Below are 15,804 nucleotides of genomic sequence, written 5' to 3'. Positions count from 1 at the left end.
AGTATTTATGTTAGCACTAGGTATCTTATATTTTTTGGATTTTGGTGTCAAATAATTGCATTATGTACATTTTAGATATATATTATAAACATGTGACAAAAATTACCTAAAATGCTAAGTCCCCCTATAGACTAGGAGCCTCCAAAATTAATTTTAAAATATACAGGTGATTATTTGATTTATGGGAATAGTAAAAACAACCTGACCCTAGCAAGTGGATTTTTTCCCTCTGAAACACCCTTACTTGGAGTTTTAAAAAGTAATTAAATTACCTTTTAAATATTAGAAATTCTTGATTTGCACCTATCATTAAACTTTAGTCTAAATTCCCTGGGAGTCGTACTATCAAAAAGATGTTTTTAGATATGTAGAAAGAAAAAGAAATATACATAATTTTTAAAATACAGAATTACAATATTGCTTATTCTATTTTAGAGAGCCCTGGCAAGTAAGTAATGTTTTCAGAAACATATTTCAGAATGGGTTTGTGCACCTAGCTATTAGAGGCTTGTTTAATCTCCAAATCTTAACGCAGCTGAGCAGATTCTGATCCCCACTTACACCAGATTTATACTCATGTCGATCAGGAGTAACTCTGTTAAGCCACAGGATTTACACTAGTGTGAGAGTAAAACCAGGCCTAATATATGGTGGCTAGAAAATCAGGAACTGTTCAGAGCTCCAAGTGGATCCCATGAAGGCATGGGAAGTGGGAGGGGGAAGATATTGTGATTGTCCAGCTTCCATCTATATGCCCCTCTCCATTAGGAGGTCCCTGCTAAATCTATAAGTGCCAAACTGTGCATACCTCAACATCAAGATGTGGTGGAAACTGCAGCTTAAGTTTGTCTTTTTCATAGATTTCTCTCTGGGAAGGAATGATCTGGACTTCATTTAAGTGCTAGATAACCACGCTGGACTTTAGAAGTTCTCTGTTTAGCCTAAGAATAGATACAGTTCAGCATTGGCAGTGGCACCAGAAGCTTCTGTAGTCTGCTTTTCCAGTGTAGTTCTACCCTGATCTGGAGGCACTACTTCAAGTATATAAAAGTCTTAGGTTCATTAAATCATTGCCTTCCCCCCTCCCCACCCGAGACTGGCAACAAGCATGACATTTAATACCATTTCTGATCAGAGGTTTCGTTGGTTGGTATTTTACATAGACCTTTCATAGAGTTTAAGGCCAGAAGGGACCATCAGATTATCTAGTGTGACCTCCTGGGTTACACATACCATCAGATTTCACTTAAATACCCCATTACTGAGTCCAATGACTTCTGTTAGACAGAAGTATTTCAGACTCAGGAGATTCAACTGCTGTGTGCCATAGGCAGAGAATAGGAGAGACTGAGGTGCCACCAATGCCTGAATTAAAGCATATCATTTAGAAAGCTATCTATTCTTGTCTTAAAGACTCCAAGCACTGGTGAGTTACACTGTTACAATGTGTAATTAAAGTCACTGCTAAGAAATTGCATTTTATTTCAAGATTGTATTTGTCTAACTTCAGCTTCCAGCTAGTGAATCTTGTTATTAATCAAACTTGTTTCTCAGCAAGATTAGAAGCTACCTCATTCCAGTGAATATCGTTTCCATGTATAAATACCTATACATGGTGATCAAATCACCTCTCAACTTTCTCTTTGATAAGCTGAATAGGTTGAGCTCCTTAAGCTTCACATCCTGAGGCTTGTTTTCCAGCCCCTGGATCATTTTTGTGGCCCTCCTTTGAACTCTCTCCCATATTTCTCATCCTTCATGAAACATGAACACCAGTACAGGACATAGTATTCTAGCAGTGGTCTTATCAATACTGTGTATAGAGGCAAAATTACTTCCTTACTTCTGTTAGATATTCCCCTTCTTATACATCCAGAAATTGCTTTAGCCCTTTTTGCCACAGCTTTGCACTGAGAGCTCAAATTCAGGTGGTTATCTTCATTGATCCCCAAGTCCTTCTCTGAGTCATTGCTCTCCACACAGTCTCCCCCATTCTGTAGTTACAGACCTTCATTCTTTGTCTCAGATGTATTATCTTGCATTTTGCTGTATTAAGATGCATTTTTGTTGGATTGTGGCCATTTCACCAGGTGATTCAGATCAGACCTGTCCTCCTCATTATTTAGTACTGCACCAATCTATGTGTCCTCTGCAGACTTTAACACCAAAGAATGTTATATAATCATCTAGATAATTTATACAAATATTGAATATTGTTGGACCAAGAACCAGTCCCTCTGGAACCCTGCAAGAAATTGTCCTACTCTTTGATGTCTCCCCATTAACACTACATTTCGAGATTTGTCAGCAAGCCAGTTTTTAAACCATAGAATAATGTGTGTCCTGTTAATTCCACATAATGCAAGCTTTTCACTCAAAATGTCATGGGGAATTAAGGCCGTGTTTAGACCAGAGGGTTACGGCAATGTAAGTTACGCAACTTAAGTTGAAGTAGTTTACATTGACTTAACACAGTTTCTACACTGCTCTGTGTCGTCGGGGGATGCTCTCCCATTAACATAGCTTCCATCTCTCATTAAGGTAGAGTACTGAAGTCAAGGGGCAAGCACTCTCCCATTGATTTATCGCATCTTCACCAGACCTGCTAAATCAACGCTGCTGCATCAATCGCAGCAGTGCCAATTTAGCCCACAGTGAAGACATGCTCTAAGTCAAATGCCTTAGAGAAATCAAGGTTTACTATATCACCACAGTTTCTTTTTTAAAAAAATCAGACCTGTTATCTTGGTTTTTGGGTTTTTTTGGTTGTTTGGTTTTTGTTTTTTTTTTAAAGACGACAACAGGTTTGTTTGATAAGACATAACCTTCCACGAAATTATGCTGACTGGCAAAAATTCTATTTTTAGCCTTTAATTCTTTATGGATAGAGTCCAAAATTAACTTTCCATTATTTTATCCAGAATCAACATCAGGCTTATCTGGGTTATCCTTTAAACCCTTTTTAAATATTGGAACTACATTGGTAGGCCTCCAATCCTTTGGATTTAGTCCAGGTTTCCAAGATTTATTTTAAAAAATAACAATGATGCAGAGCGTTCCTCAGATAGTTCTTTTAAGACTCTTACGTGGAAGTAATCCAGTCCTGTGGATGTGACAATGTTTAATTTGAGCAGCTGCTGACTCACAACCTCCTTTATCACAGATGGTAAACTTTCTATTCTATCCACAACATCATATGGGATGGATACTTTCTCCTGCTTCATTTCAAATACAGAAAAGAAATATCTATTGAACATTTTCTGCCTTTTCTGCAGCATTATTTACAATTTTACCATCCACATCTAGCAATGGACTTATACCTGACCTAGGGATTTTTGTTGTTTTTGTTTCCTAATATGTTTTTAACATGCCATCTTATTGTGTTTAATCTTACTGGCCATTGATATTTCATTGATTCCTTTAGCTTCCCTTGACACCTACATTTTTTAACTTGTAGCTTATATTCATTGCCCTTTTCCCCTGTTTTTCCTCCTTTTATATATTGATGTTTTATGTTTTAGCAGCGCTTCCAAATCTCCTTTTAACCAGTATGGCTTTTTGGCAAGCTTACCTTCTTTTATGTCTGTGGAAATGTGGCTTTTTGGACATGCAGTTGTTATGTCCTTGAACAATACACAGTTTTTGTAAACACCCACACTTTAAATTTTGGTTCCCGGTCAGTTATGCTTAACCATTGCTTTCAGCTTTGGTAAATTGGCCCTTTAAAGTTCCAAATATACTAAATGCCCAAAAACTTCAAATACCCTCAGCTTTGTGATTACTAGCAACCTTGCTGCATTCAAATCTGTGTCATAATAGTGATAGGCTACCATGTCCCCTTTCCAGTCCCCAGAATGATCTGGTCACCTTCCAGAACTCCTCAGCGGATTTTTCTCCTGTAGCATTAATATATTTTTCATGCAAAAGACTTAGTTGATGGAGTGCTTATCACTTAAAATTAAGCACAATTTTAAGTGTATTTTAAGTAGGGTGACCAGATAGCAACTGTGAAAAAATGGGACAGAGGGTGGGGGGTAATAGGCCCCCATATAAGAAAAAGTCCCAAAAAACGGGACTGTCCCTGTAAAAAGAGGACATCTGGTCACCCTAATTTTAAGCATTTTTTTAAATACTGTTAATTGGGAAATTTACACAATACAAGTTTTTTCCATGTTTGTTTATGCATGTATGAAAATTGGCAGTCTCCAGTTATTTACTTATAGATATTTCTGTGGCCTTCATCATAGCAATATCTGAATGCCTCACAAATTTACATCAGATTACTTTTAAAGCTAGTTTCTAACAATGGTAGAAGGCTTGTGGTTGATTCCTTCCATGCTGGATGTCATTATTAAATGGTTGTTTGGGGAAATGTTAATTTCTTTCTGTTTATATGGCCCTCATCACCATAGTACCTGATGACCTCTCAGTTATTAATGGATTTTTATCCTTGCGACATCCCTGTGTGGTAGGGAACTATCCCCCCCACTTTACAGATGGAAAATGGAGATGCAGAGTAGATCAAGTGTTTTACTTAAAGTTACCCATAACGTGTGTGCCTGAGTCAAAAATTGAATTCAGATCTCTTTAGTAGGTGTCCAGTCCAGTGCCCCGTCCATTAGATCGTTCAGAAGTCTGTCTGAAATGGTGGAATATACCTTTATCCTAAGTATAGTTTGTTCAGTTCCAATTGATATTAAGGATACATCCATAAATAATGTATAAGGTGTTCATAAATGATAAATAGATGGGTAATGTTTTCACAGGTGTCTATGTGATTTAGGATCCTAAAACCTATTGCCATGTGTATTTTGCCTATTTCTGAAAATAAGTTAGGTTCCTAAGTCACTTGGGCAAGTATGAAAATTTCACCTGTTGTAAACATGTTACAGACATGAGTTCTATGTGTTACACATAATGCTAAGTAGAAGGTATTCGAGAGTTCTAATCCATGATTGTATGCAACTGTCACAGGATGGTTGGCCCCAGAGAATGAAGTGGATCCAGCTCCCCTGTGCCAGAACAGGTGCTTCCATTTGGCCATTTAAGAGGTAGGGCAGCACCTCAGGACTTTAAGAGACCCAGTGAATCAGAGCTGCTTGAGTGAGAGTGAGGAAAAGAAGCAAGTGAGAGCTGCTAGATACAGAAGGTGTCTCTTGGGGGAAGGCTGAAGGAAAGGAGAGCAGCAAGAGGGGTTTGCTGGCTGGTGTCCCCAAGGCAGAGAGGTAGGGCAGATTGATGGAAAGGACTGATGGCAAGAGTAGCAGCACAGGAGGTGCCTGCTGGCTCTAAGCCAGAGTGCCAAAGTTGAAGGCTGGAGAGGGCTGAAGGAAGGGGGAGCACTGGTGAGGTTTAGAGCTGACATCTCTGTACTTGAGAGCTGGACCCAGAAGAACAAAGAGAGGGTCAGGAGGTGTGAGGGATGCTCCTCTTGTGAGGAAGATCACCCATCAGAGATGCCGTGGGGGTTCCTGCTAGGAAGAGTGGGGTTGCACTCCAGCTGGAAGGGCTGTGGGGGCCATCCTGAAAGAGGGACAGAAGAGGACCAACAAAGAATCCAGGTGTGGCGGAAGACACCGGAATGTGGTCTGTGTTACATCAATGGCCCTGAGGATATGTGATTTTAAAGATTACTAGTTTATCACTGCAGTGCAAATTATGTTTTGGGAATTTGAATTTTGAACTATTTGCACTGTGTTCTTGTAATAAACCCAGCCCCATGAAGAGGTACTATTGAAGCAAGATAGCCTAAAGTAGAGTCTGTGGGTTACCTCAGGGGAGAAATGGGTGCACCGGTCATGCCAGGGCCTGTTGCAAGAGGGCACTGCAGTTAGGGCTGCCCTCTGACAGCAATCTGTTGCCCTCTTGAATTCTATAGCAAATGATTTAAACACTTCTTCATTGTGTATTAATCCTTTATAAGCTATTTATAAATGTACCCTTAATATAAAGTGAGATATTTTGTTCTTTAACCTTAGAATACAATGTATATTAGAATATAACTGATTTTTGTTATGACAGTAGACTTGTATAGTTCTGTTTCTTCATTTTCAGTTGATGTCTGGGCCTTTAATTGATCTACAGTATAGACAGAAAAGAAAACTATTGGCAAATGACACCTTTGTAAATGTATCTGAGCTCTAGAGGTGGGAGACAGGTTTGTAAGTGGATAGCCGAATGTGCAAAGCATTTAGTAGAATCTTCTCTGTTTTCCAATTGATCCATTTGTTTGGCTTTTTATGGTATGAAAATCATTCTTGACAGTGCTATAATTGTATAATGATTTGGCATGATTTCTGTGCTGAACCAGTATAACCTGTCAAATTCATTGGACAAAATATGATGCTTTTTTCCCAATGAACCCTGTAAATCCATTTTCCTGCCTATAACTTATAAAGACAGAATTGATTTTTGTCATGAAAATTTTTTTATTACAGTGGGGGAAATCTTGCAGCCTTCTTTTATGTCAAGTTTGAGACTGGAGATCATTTTCTCTTTTCAGCTGAGGATTTATAATGGAAATGCTGACAGACCCTCAACTATAGTATTGCTGGTGTTTGTGTCTATAATAGGAAGCTACTAACAATCAAACATTCAGCACAATTGAATGTTACCTTTTAAGACAGGGTAAGACAATCTCCCTCCTCACCTTCAGGTCCACTCTGTGCTTTTACGAAAAATGAGGTCCTCAGAGAGCTTTGCAGCTGTGATTACCAGCACTTCCGTTCAAGGCCAGCAGAATGACTTGGAGCACTCAACATATTTACTGCAAGAATCACAAACTTGGTTGAAAATTGATAGATTCCAACATTAAATATTTATCCCATTACCCTGGGATAAATGGGTTCATGCATAATAATGTTAAACACCATTTGACTCGTTGAGCCCCCACGTTCAAGGGGACCTTGCAGACACGTGTCATATATGCCTCTCTAAATGCTGATGTCTTCAAATTCCTTTCTAACAAGAAGGCTGTAAAGCATATAAGATATTAATCCCCAATTTCCAACTGATTTGCTCATGCCTCTCATACACTGAATGATTCTTCTTTAAAAGGGTATTTCTCCAATTAGCTTTTGTATTTTGCTTTGTTCAGTATAAAGAGAGATGGATTTTTTTATAGATTTTTCCCAACTGTTTGGAAAAGATTTTATAAAACAGGATATAAGATTATTATTTTTAACATGGATATTATGTAACTTGACTGTGGCTTTCAAAACTCTCATACTTGTTTTAAAAAATACAGCGAAAAAGAATGTTACTGTAGCATGTAACTCCTGCAAAATGATGAGGGGCCTCCTAAATTGTACCTGCAAAATGTGCATAGGAGCTCCTGTGTTTAAAGTGCTCATTTGCATCCTCCCTGTATGGGGGGTTGGAGTCATTGCTTCATTTTTCCATAGTTTTGGTGCGGTTGTTTTTTTGGTAATCCAAAATTGTCATAAGTTATATATTAGGTAGAATTTTAAGAAGTACTAAATCTTTTCATTAAAGCTGTAATTTTACACTGTGTTTTGTGATATTTGCACACCCTCAGCTCATTTCCCCATCTTCTGAGAAAATTCATCCAACTCATTTCCCTCTTGCCTTTTAGTTTTTTCTCTTTTATTTATTCATTGTGCAATGGGCCAGATTCACTGAGAACTGCTCTGCACTGGAGTTTTACCAACTGCTGGGGGCTGAATCAGTGCAAAACCATACTTTAGACATGATTTAACGTGGTGCAAGCTGATTTGTATCCGTTTAGCTTATCCCAATTTGATATCAGGGTAAGCTAGACCAGTTACTGCAGTGGCATAAAGCATTACTACAGTAGGAGTTTATACTTTTGCAGCTACACCAGTGACTAAAAACCAAATGTATAGATCAGAAGTGTGAGTTGGTGTAATTTAAACTTCTTTTTGCACCTGCAGTATGCATGTTACACCATGCTAGATTCCATCTAGACCAGAGTGCCAAACTCATTCAGCAGAGAGAGCCAAACTCCACTTATCGTCGTGGTCTAAGGCCTGAGGCCTTAATTTGGGACTGTGTACACTCCATCTTCAGCAGAAGGCCCACTGACATCACGGAGAAGTGTACTATAGTTCAAGGGTAGAAACGGGCCTTTACATAATAACCAAACTTCTAGTTATTATTATTTGTTACATACTTAATTGACTCACTGTCACTCATTGGGAAAATACGCCCACCATTTGGACGGCTGTTATTTCTATCCGTTGTTTCTCTTCCTTCTTCTCCATCTTCCTTTCTGTTTCTGTCCTTCTTCCCTGTCTTTCCTCTCTGCTCTTCGCTCTGCATTTCCTTCCCTGCAGTTGCAAATTCTCAATTCCCACCTCTCTCTGGACCTTTTTTCAATACCCCATTTCACTCTCTACAGTGATTGACAGTGCAATGATGACATTAAAGTGTCATTCACTGGACACACTCTAGTGATGTGGCTAGAGTTCAAACCTGTCTCCTTTATTGTTTCAGGCTCTCTGCAGACTTAAGAAGAAAACACCCTCATGTAACATTTTTAAGGTTTTCTTCACAACCACAAGGGCTAGAATTTTACTTTTTAAAAAATGAAAGCTGAAATTTTGTGCAATCTGAATATGTCAGGAGGGCCAACGGCCACATAAATATATATTGGGCTGGACTGATCTAGCCCACAGGCTGTATTTAACACCTGGGTTCCATCTAACTGTCTTAAGGTCTGTCTACACTCTGAAATGAATGGTGGTTTTTAAATGTGTTAACTAACATGCTGATTAAAATATTTTAAAACTTGCTGAGTTTGTCTAAATTTTCCAAAGATTCAAAATTTGGATGAAAATGTTCCCTGCATGTTTTGGTCAATTCTCCTTAGCACCTACTATAGACAAAGACAGTCATGTTTAAAAACAAGTTCGCTGGCTGTGATTAACCCCAGTGATAAACCAGAGAGACCCTTATATTTCTTTACTTAGGATCAGTTTCTGCCACCCATACTCTGCAAGCAGTCCTGAAGTAAGATACTGATTAAAAGTGACAGAGATGGTCCAATTTATACTTCTTTCTTAGACACACGGCAGAGTGGTGTCATGGCTAAGGCACTGGGCTAGGACTCATAGGATTTGGGTTTTATTTCTGACTCTGACACAGAATTCTTGTGTAAACTTGGATAGGTCACTTAATTTTCTGGTGTCTCCATCTGTAAAATGGAGATTCTTCCCTCCCTGGTGTTGTGAGGCTACTTAATGAAAGTCTGTGAAACACTGACACTACTATGAGAAATAGAAACACCTACACATGAAATTAAAATAAATTGTTACCCACAGAAAGATTTTGTGGCTCAGTTTGTCTATCTGGAATATGTTTTTCAGAAGAAAGTTGTCTTGTGTAATTGTGGGATACTTTTGGCTCTGACTCATTATACTGTTAATTTCTGGCTACAGCTCTTTGATTTCCTCCCCCCAATTTGTATCTAATGTGGAATGAAGCATTGTGGCATTTACCCTATGTACTGAAACAATGTGGCAGTACTTTGATGTCCCCAAACATCTGACAAATAACCTGATTTTACTGTGTAAAAGAAACATCATAACTGCTGATTTAATTGAGCAAGATAAACCAGAGCGAAACAGTTTGGGATTCCCCCCCCCCTTCCCCCAGGCTCTTTGAACTACAGTACATGTATTTTTCCTTGCAGTACAACCGCTACCAGCGCTATGGTGCAGAAGAGTGTGTGCTGCAGATGGGCGGAGTGCTGTGTCCTACTCCAGGATGTGGTGCTGGCCTGCTTCCTGAACCAGAAGTGAGAAAAATCGTGTGTGAGCCAAGCAATGGACTGGGCTGTGGGGTAAGACTGTGCACTTTCCTTATAGCTCATTGGGAAATTGAGACTGCAGGATCTAACAAGAAGCTTAAAAAAACAACATATTTTCTTTTCACATTGATGACTCTGAATTACCCTTCATACCACAGTGAGATTCAGTAGCTTTCAATAAACAATTTTAATACCGTGCAGAGCCTAGAAATCACTACTTTGTCATGTAGAGTATGTCCATCCCAGAATCCTTTGCTTTAATTGGTTTGAGAAGTTGCTGATCTAAGTAGTTACAGTGAGCAGTTGAACTGTGCAAATGACAAGCCAGGAGCTTTGACTTTTTTCTCCCAGCACTCAGCAAAATTGAATAAGATCTAGTGCAAACCATTTATTATTGTATTAGTACCACCCTTCTTAATTAGAGAGGGGGATGAAGGGAGAGAGAATGACCAGTCAATGATACCTCAGTGACATTGTGTGAGTATTTTAAGAAACATAATGAAGATTAATGCAGAAAACTCTGTGCTTTATTGTCTCATTAAACCCATTTTTAACTAGGGATGTGCAGAATGAATGGTATTTTTAGGAAAACAAAATAAGCAGCATTTAAAAATATGTTGTGCTAAGAGGTCAGACCAGGTGAATCAGTCATTTTCTTGAATAAAATTACCACTGTATCTTAAAAGAAAAGGGCTGGAGGGGAAAAAGTTCTATACACAGGGCCCTACTAAATGGTAGGTTGAAGTGACTAACTGATGCTGGTACCAAGGGAGTCCTCCTGTGCCTGATATTATTCCTAAATTCATGCAGATGGCGGAAGGAGAGAAAATATATATATTTATAAAATAGCAGCGTGCTGTTGCTGTTGTCTTTTTGTAGTGGAAAATGTACTTTTTTTACTTTGGTTTTGATGTTGCCCAAACTGATAGCACAGAAGAATAATTGTTTGCTGAACTAGGAAGTTACTGTAACTTTTCTTCTATGAGTAGGTTAGCATCTCTCGACCTTGGTAAACCTTCCTATCTGTCCATGCAGTGGTACATGTAAAACATTAAGTTCCCCAGTTCTCTGAACTGGCACAGGGCTACAAAATAAAGGGTGGCGGTGGAAAAGAAATGAGAAACAAGAACGACTAAACAAAAAGAAATACCTCAGATTAAATTTCACGATTGGTTAAAAAGGATAAAATCTAGGGTTGACGATTAATCGCAGTTAACTCACATGATTAACTCGAAAAAATTAACTGCAATTAAAAAAATTGTGATTAATTGCACTGTTAAACAATAGAATACCAATTGAAATTTATTAAATATTTTTGGATATTTTTCTACATTTTCAAATATATTGATTTCTATTACAACACGGAATACAAAGTGTACAGTACTCAATATTTCTGATTATAAATATTTGCAGTGTAAAAATGATAAACAAAAGAAATAGTATTTTTCAGTTCACCTCATACAAGTACTGTAGTGCAATCTCTTTATCAAGAAAGTGCAACTTACAAATGTAGATTTTTTGTTACATAACTGCACTCAAAAACAAAACAATGTAAAGCTTTAGAGCCTACAAGTCCACTCAGTCCTACTTCTTGTTCAACCAATCACTAAGACAAACAAGTTTGTTTACGTTTACGGAGATACTTGCTGCCTGCTTCTTATTTACAATGTCATCTGAAAGTGAGAACAGGCGTTTGCATGGTACTTTTGTAGCCGATGTCACAAGGTATTTACATGAAAGATATGCTAAACGTTCGTATGCCCCTTCATGCTTCAGCCACCATTCCGGAGGATATGCTTCCATGCTGATGAAGTTCATTTAAAAAAAATAGTGCATTAATTAAATTTGTGACTGAACTCCTTCGGGGAGAATTGTATGTCTCCTGTTCTGTTTTACCCGCATTCTGCCATATATCTCATGTTATAGCAGTCTCGGATGATGACCCAGCACATATTCGTTTTAAGAACAGTTTCACAGCAGATTTGACAAAATGCAAAAAAGGTATCAATGTGAGATTTCTAAAAATAGCTACAGCCCTCGACTCAAGATTTAAGAATCTGAAGTGCCTTCCAAAATTTGAGAGGGACGAGGTGTGGAGCATGCTTTCAGAAGTCTTAAAAGAGCAACACTCCGATGCAGAAACTACAGAACCTGAACCACGAATAAAGAAAATCAACCTTCTGCTGGTGGCGTTTGACTCAGATAATGAAAATGAACATGCATCAGTCTGCTCTGCTTTGGATCGGTACTGAGCAGAACCCGTCATCAGCATGGACACACATTCTCTGGAATTGTGGTTGAAGCATGAAGGGACATATGAATCTTTAGTGCATCTGGCATGTAAATATCTTGTGACGCCAGTTACAACTGTGCCATGTGAATGCCTGTTCTCACTTTCAGGTGACATTGTAAACAAAAAGCAGGAAGCATTATCTCCTGCAAATGTAACTAGACTTGTTTGTCTGAGCGATTGGCTGAAGTAGGACTGGGTGGTCTTGTAGGCGTTAAAGTTTTACATTGTTTTATTTTTGAATGCAGTTAGTTTTTGTACATAATTCTACATTTTGTGAGTTCAACTTTCATGATAAAGAGATTGCACTACAGTACTTGTATTAGGTGAATAGAAATATACTATTTCTTTTGTTTTTTTACAGTGCAAATATTTGTAATTAAAAATAAGTATAAAGATAGCACTGTACATCTTGTATTCTGTGTTGTAATTGAAATCAGTATATTTGAAAATGTAGAAAACATCCAAAAAAATTTGAATACATATTTTATTATTACTTAACAGTGTGATTAATCGCGATTAATTTTTTTAATCGCTTGACAGCCCTGATACAATCACCAATAATTTTTGCTCCACTCTGTACCTTAAAGTGATAAAAATCAAACTGCATTCTGTAGCTTGATTCTTCAACATTTTGAATCTGTAGTTGCTCTGTAAATAAAATGTACTTAATTTAAAGGTTATACATATTGACCTGTTTAACAAGCTGTTATGTTTTCTTTTAAGGACTCTCTGCTTTAGTAGTTACTGACCAGATTATGAGACTTGAATTTTATCTGACCAGTTGTTTTGGGTTATGAGAAGAGGACACACTTCATTGAAGCAAAGTTTGGATATTAGCCTGGTCTAATGAACCACATTCTGGGCACTCCCCCAAAATCCACACCCAAGTGTGAGAGAACAGGGGAGAAATTGGTGGCTCTGAGTCCCTCTCTGACTCTGCAGAAAAAGAAAGTCCTTAGAGAAGATTTTTTTCTGCAGAACCCCCATGGCAGGAGTCATGTGATGCATTCTATGCCATGACCTCGGTACCTCAGGGTGTAGTCTACATGTATATAAGTTACCTGATTTCAGAATCAGGACCACAGATAAGAAGTTTTCTTTACCACCGTGTGAAAAAAAGGACAAAAGTTTGGCACAAGTATCTTTGCAGATAGTAGTATACCGTATATACAACAATTTACAAGTTCAAAAGAGGGCCGTAAGACAAATGGTTGGCTGTTTGTGCATTCTAAGAGAGAAAGTATTAACTATCTTTTTATATGCTTCTGTACAGTGTCCATTGCAATCAGGCTTTGATCCTTTTAAAGTAAATAAGAAGAGCACTGTGAATCTGGAGCTATTTGTTTTTGACTGGAGGAGCATTATGGAGAAATCTTTTCCTCAGTTATGAACAGTGCTCCATATGTAGTGGTGCCACTGATTGACCTTCAATCTTGGCTAATCCTTCACACTTTTTATTACTCATAAAATATTAATTAATTTCCCAAGGTATTAGCATTATGCACTGTTTTGCTTTCATTGCTATTCAACAGACCTATCTCTCTACTTTTACTGCTCAGATGTAAAATGTTGACATATTTAATACAAGAAAACAGCAAGAAAATATGAAAGACACTACAGATTGTACCAACTGGCCTGGGTACAGGAAAAGCTGTGGTAATCAAGGCCCGTGAAAGCTCTATAAATAAAACATCTTTGTCTTGTTTTCTATCATCCTAAGATATTACTTCCTATATATCAAAGAAAAGCTTGGCATTAAAAACTGAGAACCTGCTGAGGTTAGAACTGAGCTCAAAGGAAAAGTTTATTACTGGCTTATTAAAATGGATGCTTTAGTATACACATACAGTCCACACACCTGAAGAATTCATACCACTCATCTTAATTTATTATAGTGAGAAGTAGAAGAGACTTTTCAGGTTCAGATTCTCTCATAAGAAATGGACCCTTTGTATCACTCCAGCAGCAAAAAAGGTTTGTAAAGCCGGCAGATCCAGCCAGACAGGGATTCCCTTAAAATGGAGGGGAAATCCTTGGATCATGTAGAGCCAGCATAGCTATAATATAAGCCATTCTCTCTCCATCTCCACCTTTGGTGTAGTGTGCATATTGGGGGCATGGCTAAGAGCAAGCGTACGTAGCCGGAGTACTACTGTGCTCCAGTGATCCTTGGTAGCAGACCTTTTTACTTGTGGCCAGAGCCAGCCAGCCCTAAAGCTGCTCTAAACTAAGATGGGGACTGGGCTGGCTGTATAAATGGCTACAGGATCAGGGACTCATAATGTGTATCTTTGTAGCCCTTCCTCTTGCCCCCCTCAGCTGATTACAGAATCCACAAGTGAGAATCTCAACCTTACTGTGTGACATGTTAATAGTGACATGAGAAATATTGTACACTTGAAACAACAATACAAAAATTGACTCTTAAAATTCCCTCTGTTTTTCAGCAGATTTCATGTTCTGTAAGGAAAGTCCCACTGAATAACCGAGTTCTTGCAAAAAAAAAAAAAAAGAAAATTAAAAAAAATACATTCCCTTCCTGCAAGGCAGGTGGAATTTTAAGACTGCAGTTATTCTCTAAAAAATAAATTATATTCAAGTACAATGTCTTATTATTAGTATTCCTTTTCCATAGGCCAAAATAGCTAAGGCTAGGTACTGCATGTATCAGTTTTTTATTCTGTTTATTTCCTTTTTGATTATTTTTCCATAGTTAAGGAAGCATACACCAAAAGCAATCAAAATAGTCTGTATATCATCTGCAGTGTATTCTCTGGGGACTCTCAGAGCCCAGGAAGCCTGGCAGCCTGCAAGGGAGGCAGCTGGGGAGTTTGGGAGCCAGGCAACTTGCCTCCCTGCTGGCTGGCTGGTGGGCCACCGGGCAGTCTGCCTTCCTGCCTGCCTGGTTTATTTTGAAAGTTTTGACTGAATCAACACATTCCCCCCATTTTCTGTTAGAAAACTGTTCCACTGGAAAATTTTCAACCAGCTCTAATGTTAAGTATAATAGCGTCAAAATGCAACGTACAAAACAACAAAATACAAATGCAGGTAGTAGAAAACAGCTTTGAGTTCATATAGCTGTCACTTATAAGTATTCTCTTTGACAAAATTCAGCACAAATGCAGTGCATTTCACTGGTCGGCATGCTCCTTATTTGTGGGGAACTTACCATCCTTAAGCCATTTGATTTTAGGACAATGTTTCATATTCAGTACCTTGTCAAGAATGATTTAAAAATCTGCCTAAGGAAGAAGACTTTATTTGCAAACAGGGAGCTGTTCAGTTAAATCACATGTGCCTTTATACTTCATCAGTGGACATGTAAAATTAGACATTTTTAAAGATATTTAAAAATATAAAGACAGTCAAACCTAGTATTGGTATTTCAGAAAAATACTTGCAAGCCACATAAAATGGATTTTTTCCCCCAAACTACTAAGCTCTGTAGTCAGATGAGTGAAAGATAATGAGTAACAAAGAACTGTATGTGCAACAATCTGAAACTTTGCCTCAGTTTTAAGATGAGGAAAAAGGTGATAGTAGAGCCTGGTACCCTAGATATGATCTCAGAGAGAGAAGCATTGGGTTTGTGAAAATTATAAAACAGGAAAAATACCTCAAGCCTTATACATCATTTGTGAAGCTTTAAAGTGGAAATCAGGAAGACAGCCAATATCCACTATAAAATTGAAAGGGCCACTCTTCATTATTATAGTTC

The 15,804-nt window shown here is 38.1% G+C and overlaps 1 protein-coding gene across 7 annotated transcripts in view; it reads left to right on the top strand.

Annotated features, from left to right (window-relative positions):
• PRKN (parkin RBR E3 ubiquitin protein ligase) overlaps positions 1–15,804 on the top strand; it is a 1,197,054-nt gene that overhangs the window by 1,005,360 nt on the left and 175,890 nt on the right. For all 7 annotated transcript variants that reach the window (XM_043544306.1, XM_043544304.1, XM_037895119.2 and 4 more), the window contains one exon: positions 9,674–9,823. In XM_043544306.1, coding sequence (XP_043400241.1) covers positions 9,674–9,823 — 150 coding nt within the window. The remainder of the gene's footprint in view (positions 1–9,673; positions 9,824–15,804) is intronic.

This window comes from Chelonia mydas, chromosome 3, assembly GCF_015237465.2.
Source record: "Chelonia mydas isolate rCheMyd1 chromosome 3, rCheMyd1.pri.v2, whole genome shotgun sequence".
NCBI lineage: Eukaryota > Metazoa > Chordata > Testudines > Cheloniidae > Chelonia > Chelonia mydas.
This window is presented reverse-complemented; position numbering and strand designations above follow the sequence as displayed.